Source organism: Limulus polyphemus, unplaced genomic scaffold (assembly GCF_000517525.1).
Source record: "Limulus polyphemus unplaced genomic scaffold, Limulus_polyphemus-2.1.2 Scaffold7725, whole genome shotgun sequence".
Classification (NCBI taxonomy): domain Eukaryota; kingdom Metazoa; phylum Arthropoda; class Merostomata; order Xiphosura; family Limulidae; genus Limulus; species Limulus polyphemus.
This window is the reverse complement of record NW_013673335.1, coordinates 1-11,429: the sequence shown is the minus strand read 5'-3', so window position 1 is coordinate 11,429 and position 11,429 is coordinate 1. Positions and strand designations below refer to the sequence as shown.

Sequence of the window (11,429 nt, the reverse complement as noted above, 5' to 3'; positions counted from 1 at the left end):
CTAATATAGAAGTGATAGACTATCTGTTATCCCTAATATAGAAGTGATAGACTATCTGTAATCCCTAATATAGAAGTGATAGACTATCTGTAATCCCTAATATAGAAGTGATAGACTATCTGTTATCCCTAATATAGAAGTGATAGACTATCTGTAATCCCTAATATAGAAGTGATAGACTATCTGTTATCCCTAATATAGAAGTGATAGACTATCTGTTATCCCTAATATAGAAGTGATAGACTATCTGTAATCCCTAATATAGAAGTGATAGACTATTATTACAGATAGTCTATCACTTCTATATTAGGGATTACAGCAGATACTCCTCGAGTATCTGTGAGCGAAATTCCACAAACAAACTACATCCCAGCTTATCTTTTACGATGCAAATCGTTTTAATAATTGGCAGGAAAACAAACTTATATAACAGCATGAAAGATTTAGAACAGTTTTTATCAATAAGTAACGATCTTTGTAAAGTTAGTAATGTTTCAACAATTATAAGGATATCTATTTCCAAATAAATACTAAAGTATCAGAAAAATAAAATATTTAAAAGTTCCGACGAGGCGGATTTGAACCACCGACCTATTGATAACAGTTATCTGACTACAGTCCACCGCTCTACCAACTGAGCTATCGTCGGTTGTTTGGTGGCCGAAACTATTTATTCTTGTACAAGTTAAATCGTGTATTTTCTAATTCTTTCGTAGTCCTTTTTGTTCATTTTATATAATGTTTCTACCTTTTTTACGCTTTCGTTTTCTTAAGTTGTGACTTTTTTTCAATTTTTCTTGTTTCGTTTTTATAATGAATAAACATATATTTCCTAAGTTATACAAAACAGTTACTCTTAATGACTCCTGTAATATAGTGTTTAATACGAAAGATAATTTTAGCCTGATTATTAATTCAGGGTTATTAATACTAAATCCAAATGTTTGAATATTTTAAAGTCAAGATTGTTTTAAATTACTGTTATTTTTTCTAAAGAATTTGTAGAGATTTAGACATTTTGCTAATTATAATAAACGTTTTATTTCATCCAACTTCTCTCCGTTTTGACTTCATCAGGGCTAGCATTTCAAGTAGTATCACTTAAATAGTGAAGTTGGAGCTCCTCCTAAAGAAATGCCCCCCTCTCCCAGTGGCACAGCGGTATGTCCGCAGACTTACAACGCTAAAAATCGGGTTTCGACACCCGTGGTGGACAGAGCCCATTGTGTAGCTTTGTGCTTAACTTCAATCAAACCCAAAGAAGCTGTAAAGCTAAATATTCAACAAGAGATACATTCCAGATATTACGTCTGGTCATCAATTACAGGTAGCGTTAAGAATATTAATTTTTCAATAACACGACGTATTTGATTTCATTGTGTTATCCAGAAGTGAACTCAAGTTTATAAACATAAGCTTACTTCAATAGGAGACCACAGCTCTGTGCGATGAGACAACTTAATACTTTAAAATAATCACCACGGTCAAAGTGCTCACTGATAAATTCTAAAATTTGACTGGGTAAAGAGCTAGCAAATAACTTTTCCACGCCCCTCCCACTCCCCCAGGATATTTCCTGGTGTCTCGTTAGGCCAGTCCGGGCCTGCTCATGTTAACTAACATACAGAACAAAGTACTTGCGACCTAGAATTAATCTTCCTGTTTAACTAATTCGTTGCCCCCCCAGTGGAACAGAGATATGTCTACGGACTTACAACTCTAGAAACCGGATTTCGTTACCCGTGGTGGGCAGAGAACAGATAGCCCACCAAACATGTTCGCCCCTTTCAGCCGTGGGGGCGTTATAATGTGACGGCCAATCCCACTATTCGTTGGTAAAAAGAGTAGCCTAAGAGTTGGCGGTGGGCGGTGATGAATAGCTGCCTTCCCTCTAGTCTTACACTGCTAAATTAGGGACGGTTAGCGCAGATAGCCCTCGTGTAGCTTTGCGCGAAATTCAATAAACAAACAAAATAAAAGTATTTCTGATATCCACGTTTCTTCTTACAACTTAGCTTTGTTGATTATCGAACAGCATATCTAATAGAAGCTGCAATGTGTAACTTTGGGCTAAAAACAAATAATCACCAACATCTACAAAATAAATACTTTATAAGAAACAAGTTCAGGTGTTTTACAAGAGTGTTTGATAAAGAATAACCCCAAGAAAAGTTTTATTCCACATAAATTATTTACCGGCACTTGTTTAGCGTTTATTGGATCCGTTATTGGATATATAGCCAAATGCTCAACATGAACGAAATGAATAACTTCAAAAATAAACAACGACATTACTTACGTATGTTGAGGCTGTGGAGTCATACAATGTTCGGTCGTAAGCCCAACCTTCCCGACATGCTTTAGTAGAAGTATTTGAAGCTAAAACATAATCATTAAAACTCTTGGTTGAATTTAAGTTCCTTATTAATTCCAAAAGATCAATGCAGTAATCTAGGGTGTACATTTTACATTGGCTAGGCATTTGATGCCGAGTTTCCATCGGTCGAATCAACATCATCTTTTGTTGATCACTGAGGTTAGCCTTTACTAGTTCAGGGACGTAACACCAATGGTCTGGAACGGACATAATAAAAATCTGATTATAAGTAATCCAGCTTATAGAAATGGTAATGGGTAACAAAAAACAATACAGTAATCGTTTTTGGAAAACTCCGTAACCCCCAACTTCTGCCAGAATGTCCTCGAACTCCATGTTTTTGCCATTTCTTTTGTATTCGAAACCTTCTATATCAATTTCTGACTGCATTTTAATTATTGTGTTATATATATTGTTCTCTGATCATAAAGCAAGTTTATGTTGAACAGAAACTTAGTCAGCTGGCGGATTCTAAGTCGTTCAGACTAGAAATGACAAGAAACAGAACACTGACGGACACCTGTCTTCCCCCACTAGCTGTGTTATGTCTCAGTAATGCAACTACTCTAAGTCAGAAAAAAAAAGATAATTAAGTATTAAAAATAAAGAGAATGAGTTATCCTTTCGCGAGTGGTGGAAATCAACTGGAGCATATACGTGCTGAAACCACTGTGAAACCGGCAAGATAGTCTAGTCTAGAATATATTAAATCTGTTTCATTCCTTGTCTACACCTTTTAATATTCGCTTAAAATATGATGTCGAATACGCTGTTTATGACTTGCCTAGAGTCAAGCATCTATTGTCGTACCTATTAAGCCAATACACTGTATGAAGGATTGTAATAGTTTGTTTGTAATTTAATTATGCATAAAGTTACACAATGGGCTATCTGTTCTCTGCCCATCACGGGTATCGAAAACTGGTTTCTAGCGTTGTAAGTCCGCAGACATTCCGCTGTGCCACTGAGGGGGGCTGTATGAAGGAACTGTACAGATACGCCTACGTTCAAAAAATAGTGGAAACTCGGAAGCTTGGCACTTATGTTCATATATTTAATCTGAAAATAACCTGCCGTCTATAATATATACGATTACTTCACTCTGAGTATCGAGACTGATTGTCTCCATCCCCACCCCACACGAAACATACACGGCTCAAAGTACACAGCACTTGAGCGACATATCACGGTTCCAACCTTAGACCTTCCGATTCGCATTCGCAGTTCGGTATGCTTAGCATTAGGTCACACCAAGTTAGAATGCCAAGTATCTACACTAAAGCCAGCATCCAGGGGTACTTCTGTAAACTACATACAGCGTGAGACTTAAAAACGTTTTGATGCTTTTTCTTATTTCTCCAAAAGGGGCCACCTGTTTCAACCATTCAGACCACTATACAGTAGTGTGTTACCTGTCAGTCATGTCACGTACGCTTAACATTGCAATTGGTACTGTCGTGACGTCAGTAAAACGTCTGCATGCCATGAATTAAGAGAAGAATTATGCACTCTGGAGGCTATAAAACAGAATAACACATAAACTTCAAAAGCTAAAAATAAAAATTTGTTACTCTCAATTTTAGTATTACTTATTCTTGAAACAAAACACGTTCAAGAACCCTGGTGGGCAAGTACGTTTAATATATATACTATATTTACATTCAATATAATTTAATTCGGGTAAATATTTAACTTTGACGTCATATCTTTTAACATCTATACTGGATGTGTTAGAAAAGACTGCGACAATAGTATAGATTCTATGAACGTATCTTTATTCATATTGTAATATTTAGACGCATTGATGCGACTTATGCGATTCTTAATTCAGTAGTCACAACTTCACAATCAACTTCACAATCCTTTTTTGATTTGAACACACTTTCACATCAAACGTAAAGCACAATTCGGTAAGAACCGTTTTGAAGCCCCTCGGTATGTCTGCGGACTTACAACGCTAGAATCCGGGTTTCGATCCCCGTGGTGGGCGAAGCACAGATAGACCATTGTGTAGCTTTGTGCTTAATTACAAACAAACAAACACCACTTCACCTGAAGAAAGACACTAGCACAAAAAGTTGAAGACAAACTTTTTGGAAAATTAAATATTTCAATTTTTACAATCTTCTTGGTGGTTTCTTCAACAACCATTCTACTAATATTTGCACAAGGAATAGTGCTAATATTTCATCTTTACACCAGTGAAAATATGATAGACATGGAAGTCGTACATAGATAGTGGTTGTTACGGGATCCTAGAATCAGGCCGAATTTCATTACTTCCAGGGAAAATCTAATACTATAAAACACAGTGTGTGTGTATCTGTCTGTCTCTCGGTCACGCACTGATGTTATAGCAACTAATTAAATAGTCTGACTTTCTGTCAATTAGAAGCGAATAGTTTACGATTGATCGACAGTTAAATATATATTTGGACTAAAATGTTCAAAAAATTGAACCTTTTTCGCGATTTGAAAACGTGTCTTTGTCAGATCGTCGATTTACGCCAGAAAGGACGTAAATACACTTTAGTAGACATTTTATACAACATTTTAAAAGTTTATCAAAGTTTTTATAAAGGTCTAACGTTAGGTTGTTCAATAACGTTATAAGTTTATTTACTGATAGTATTAAGTACATGAACGTTTAGCCCTAACTAAACTAAAGCAGAAAAACGTACACAAGTTACGGTGTTACTTTATCTCTTTATTCAGGATTAAGACAAGTGGACTTAAAGATTTCAGTGTCTGCGATTAGAAATAGTTTGTATTGTTCTATAAATCCTGTATTTTAAGAAGTACTGTTGCAATCAAGATACCAGTTTGGCCGTATATGTTTTGCAAGTTCTCTGTTAGTGTTTATAGATATAACAAAATAAGCATACGTTGTACTTGTACTGTTACACATATATATATACGTCAAAGTACCAGTATGTATATATATTTGTGCAGAGATAATACACTCAATTATACATATGTGTCTCTATTGATATTAATGTGCCAGCTGTTTCGCCTATGTAGAATTTTTAACATTCATGAAACATGAGCATGAGTCATCATGTCATACGTTTTAATATTAAGTTTGAAATACATCGTCCGGGTAAGGAACAAAAAGTAACATTATTAGGCGATTTTTTATTTTATTTCTATTTTTTTTTATTTAGACAGTTGCCCATTGTTTTATGAAAAACGTTTCCAGGATCCCATTTTTTTTTTGAACCCTTCGATTGTTTGATTAATCTTACATGTTCTATGATCATTGTTTAAAACTGGGAATTATTATCGTATGACCATTGTAAAAAAGTGGCAATTAATGTTACACATCGTATGCTCGTTTTTAGCCGCGGCATATCGGCTCATAGAATGGCTCTGAGTTGTTGTTTTTGTTTTTCAAGTACAAATTTTTAGCTCACATCTCCGTCATATTTTGACCGATTTGTGATCTAATTATATTTTTGAACTCAAGAGGTCAGACCCTTTCGATTGATATATTCGACACGCCCAAGGTCTCATAGATTAATTTGTTCTAATCCTGTCTAAAATAATTTCAATTTGAGGGTAGGCTGGTAAAGCTCCTGATGAGTATTAAAATTTAATCGGGTATACGCACCCCTACGCTTGGTATTGCTGGTGCACAAAAATATTGTTGATAAAAAGGGGAAAAAAAAGTTTCGTAGATTAATTTACTCTAATTCTGCCTAAAGAATTAAGTGTCGCGGCTATTGAGGATTCCCTCTTGTTTAAAAATGATAATTATTGTTGCATATCCAATAATCATTGTTTCAAATCGAAAATGTTATACTGTACCACTCTTCTGTGATTTGCATTGTTCGAACGAGTAGATATTATATGTATCTTCTGTGATATGTCCAAGTCCCTGTTGAGATATAGTTCATTGTGTGTGTATGTTGATCTGAGGTAAACCCGTTTTTTCCCCAATTCTTCCAATAAAAACATTCCATTTGCATCATAAAAGATATGCTTGTAAGTGATCTGTTTAAGTGTTTGAAAGAAACATTGTAGAGCGGTCCACATTTATCAATAAGTATGGTACTGTTTATTATATAGGAAAAAAAATGGCTGCCGCATTCAATCTATTACTCTAAACTGCTAAGGTTGAGTTATAGCCTTATTTGAGCGCCTAATTGCATTCACAGCTTGTATAACAGTACTATTATTTTGTTCTTCTATCACATGTATTTTTGTGTGGAAATAATAAAAAGGGAAACTATTACTTAGCAGTGAGTTCAGTTTACATGTCATACAAGTAATAAACAAAATAGAAAAAAAAATAAGGATGATGTAGGGATGGCAATGCCAAAGATTACAGAAACAAGGTAGGGATGAATAAACAAACCATACAAAAATCCCTATATATGTAGCCAATAACTACTGAGTCAATGATACAAGCGTATGGTTATTTGGCACTGTAAAACTGTATCGCACTATTCAGTTTGAATGCCTTTATTGAACACGAAGTTATGCAATTGACAGGAATTCAACATTTAGTTGTAGATAAAAGCTATTCTTGGAAATATTTGGCTAATTATGTTGTGGTTTTTGTACGGTTTTGTGTATCCATCCCTACCTTGTTTCCATACTTTTTGGCATTGCCATCCCTACATCATACTTAATTTTTGCAATTTTTTTTTATTACTTGTATGACATGTAAACTTATCATCGTCCTACCCGAACCAGTAAACTGGAGTATGTAAGGACTTTTCTAACGTATTTAATTCCAGTTTACACATGAAAAGGTTGGATAAGACCTGTTCTATTGGACTGTCCATACCAATACCGTTGGTTTGATCATAATAACTGTTTGAAAACAATAATGGAGGCCTCCTATACGTTATCTGTTTTAACATGGCATTTGGTTGTTTTCTCGTTGGCAATGGATTCTAAAGCAAAGATTCTAGATTCATTAACTGGTACTTGTTTTAACAGTGAAGATATGTCATAGCTTACCAGGAAAGTTGTAGGGTCGAGCTTATATATCTCCTCGTTATCCTAATTAAACGCCCTGGTGTTCAACTGTTATGATGATTGATCTTCACAAGCTGACTTTCACTACGATATTGGATACCTTATTACATGTTTTACGTGTAATGGTTGAATGTGCATTTCATTCTTATTTTTTTTACAACATTTTTAATGTGTATCTTTCTACTACAAGCATTTCTTCACATCTTCGGACTGCTTGGATAGTACATTCGTTTATGGATTTTATCTATTGTGGTTGAAGAACGGCCGAAAGTTGTATAACAAAGTTATATTCTTCCATAGATAACAAATGATATCGAAATGAATAAGTACAGTGAGTCATCTAATAATATAACAGTTTTAGTCAAAACCCACAGTGATCAAACTTTGAACATCAGAATCCCAGTGTGTTTTATAAACTATAACGTCTGTTACATCAGTAGGAAAGAGTTAAGAAACTGGTTATATTACGTAAGTTAGATTCTAAGTTTGATTTATCATGTAATATGAAAGACATTAGTCTGGTTATCTGTTAAAAAACACAAACCATGAACATCTGAAGACAAAAGTTTTAAGTATAATTAGGGTAAAGATGTCGGTTTAAAGGACACTCACATTATACCTGAGGGTTTAAAGGACACTCACCTTATACCTGAGGGTTTAAAAGACACTCACCTTATACCTGAGGTTTGGTTCTAATATAAACGAGAGTAAAATCAGTGGTTAGTATAACATTTCAACACCAATTACCTCATTCTGTGTTAGGATAAGATGATTCAGTAATATATAACTTGTAATGGATAGACAGACAGTAATATATAACTTGTAACATATAGACAGGCAGCAATATATAACTTATAACAGATAGACAGACAGCAATATATAACTTATAACAGATAGACAGACAGTAATATATAACTTGTAACGAATAGATAGACAGTAATATATAACTTGTAATGGATAGACAGACAGTAATATATAACTTGTAATGGATAGACAGACAGTAATATATAACTTGTAACGAATAGATAGACAATAATATATAACTTGTAACAGATAGACAGACAGCAATATATAACTTGTAATGGATAGACAGACAGTATTATATAACTTGTAACGGATAGACAGACAACAATATATAGCTTGTAACGGATAGATAGACAGTAATATATAACTTGTAACGGATAGATAGACAGTAATATATAACTTATAACGGATAGACAGAGAGCAATATATAACTTGTAACATATAGACAGACAGTAATATATAACTTGTAACGAATAGACAGACAGTAATATATAACTTGTAACGAATAGATAGATAGTAATATATAACTTGTAACGGATAGACAGACAGTAATATATAACTTGTAACGAATATATAGACAGTAATATATAACTTATAATGGATAAATAGACAGTAATATATAACTTGTAACGGATAGACAGACAGTAATATATAACTTGTAATGGATAAATAGAGAGTAACATATAACTTGTAACGGATAGACAGACAGCAATATGTAACTTGTAAAGGATAGACAGGCAGTAATATATAGCTTTAATGAATACACAGACAGTACTTTTCAACTTGTAACAGACTGTAATATATATAACTTGCAACGGATAGCACTATATAATTTGTAACAGATACAAAGAACAATCCATTTATAGCATCCACAAATTAAAGAGCACTTTGATAAAGATAAAATTGGAGATGCCGGGTATCGATCCCGGTACCTCTCACATGCTTAAGCGAGCGCTCTACCAAGAAAGTATATTACTAGGTGAACGTCAGGTTAGGGAACACCTAGAGACGACCTATTTCATGCTTAATGCTGAATCGTTTCCACGTGCATTTAGTGCTATAAAAACTTTATATGAGACCTGAACTTATAAAGCACGTGACGTCCTTTACTTTGCCCAAGTTTCTCTCAAAACAAACTGATGAGTTTAATGATAAAAACAAGTTAATGGAAAATAAAACAATATCACTGTAGCATAAAACCATCATTACACTATTTCAAAGCTTGTAAGAAGTTTTTATGTTTTTGATGCAGCATCTCATCATCAGTTTCATCTGTATCTTCATCTTTACTACCACGTCTTTATTTGTGTATAACTTTATCAAATAATAATTCTTCAATCTCCAAGTTCACCTTTGTTTGTTTCTTTGTAATTAAGCACAAAGCTACACAACAGATTATCTGTGCTCTGCACACCACGGGTATCGAAACCCGGATTCTAGCGTTGTAAATCCGCAGACATACCGCTGTGCCACTGGGGGACTATATATATATATATGAGAGACTAGGTAAAATAACTAGATACTGTTAAGAAGGTTTTCTTAGCAAACTGCCATTTTTGTTTATTCGAGTATTCACTGTTCAATTACCAAATCAAATTTTGAGGTCTACGCACGTGTGTCCTCTCGACCTAGTGTTTTATTACATTCATGTAATGTTTGACTTATATATATATATATATATATATACATGTTTGACTTGTATATATACGTACGAGGACAATGTGCGTACTTCTCTCATTGCTGATGTATGTGCTGAAATCATAAGCGGGAATGACGTGTCTAAATTATGCAGTTAACATTACACACATTAACTTTTATAAGTAATCTTCTCGCTTCAAAATATCCTCGCAGGTGTTCGTCTCTTCTATTGTTGTAACGAATTAGGGATTCCTAAACCAGACTTACAAATCAATCATTTCTCCTTCATTATCGGTACAAATAAGTCGAAAAACCGTGATTGGATTCTTTGAACTTCGAAACTAGCCCCATCTTTAAGTACTTAATAATAAGCCTTCTTGATTAACCTTTGACCCCGAGGCTTTTTTCACAAGGAACAAACACATCTTGCATATATAATAATGAACTAAAATCGGGAACTATGATAGTAGTGTCATGAATATCCTAGGAAATGTAAACAAATATTATTATAATTACGATGCACGTCACGAATAATATTATGATTCAATAAAGTCGCTAATAATGGTTTAGAAGAGTGTAGACAAAACAGAAGACAAGGACAACCGTCTTGAGCTCCCTCTGCCAATCAAAAATAAAGAAAAAGGAGAAGAACTTAGAAAGAAAGATGAAACCAAATTATAATCCAAATAAATAGTCAGTTCTACGTTGGTTATACAAAACAGCAACAACAACAACGAGATATGATTTTTACATTATTTGAAATAACCCTTGATTGGAAGTGTAAAAAAGGCTTAGCTATATGGATAATATATATATGTTATCTGTAATGTGGAGGGTGAAACTACTTAAGTGGTTCATCATACTGTATTAATATTAGATTTTATTGTGTACATTACATTAAGTAATCCAGGAACTTATTATTTTATAATATACATTTAACTGTGGTATTAGTCGCCCGCCATATTTAGACAGCGTTCGATCAGTGCCCTGTTGTTAATATGTAGTGTTTGAATACTTTAAATTACGTTTCCAATTGTTAATTACCATTGTTAATATGTTTGGAAACGTAATTTAAAATATTCAAACACTACATATTAACAATGGTAATTAACAATTGGAAACGTAATTGAAAATATTCAAACACTACATATTAACAATGATAATTAACAATTGGAAACGTGACATGTTAAAAGGCGATATTAATTTTATCCAATCTCTGCTACAGCTTGGGCCAAGCGTGGCTTAATGGTTAGTACTCGAATGTGAATCCAAGAGTTCATGGTTCGCGGTTCGTTGCCGCAAAAAAAAATGTGTATCAAATCTTAGAGCTGTGAGTGTGTTATAAGAGTAATCGCCCAATCCCAATACTTGACTAGCCACAAGTAGCCCAAGAGTTGGTGATGGGAACTGTTGACTAGCGACCAAGTAGCCCAAGAGTTGGTGATGGGAACTGTTGACTAGCGACCAAGTAGCCCAAGAGTTGGTGGTGGGAACTGTTGACTAGCGACCAAGTAGCCCAAGAGTTGGTGGTGGGAACTGTTGACTAGCGACCAAGTAGCCCAAGAGTTGGTGGTGGGAACTGTTGACTAGCGACCAAGTAGCCCAAGAGTTGGTGGTGGGAACT

The 11,429-nt window shown here is 34.4% G+C and overlaps 1 protein-coding gene and 1 non-coding gene across 2 annotated transcripts in view; both read right to left on the bottom strand.

Annotated features, from left to right (window-relative positions):
- Positions 1 to 2,713, bottom strand: part of LOC106474820 (organic cation transporter 1-like) — a 19,196-nt gene extending 16,483 nt beyond the window's left edge. Inside the window, exon 1 of the mRNA XM_022403123.1 lies at positions 2,300 to 2,713. Within this exon, the coding sequence (XP_022258831.1) occupies positions 2,300 to 2,713 (414 nt within the window). The remainder of the gene's footprint in view (positions 1 to 2,299) is intronic.
- Positions 564 to 649, bottom strand: Trnay-gua. Its single transcript is given in 2 exon segments — positions 564 to 599; positions 613 to 649. It is a non-coding gene; the product is annotated as a tRNA-Tyr (tRNA).
- Positions 2,714 to 11,429: the final 8,716 nt, after the last annotated feature.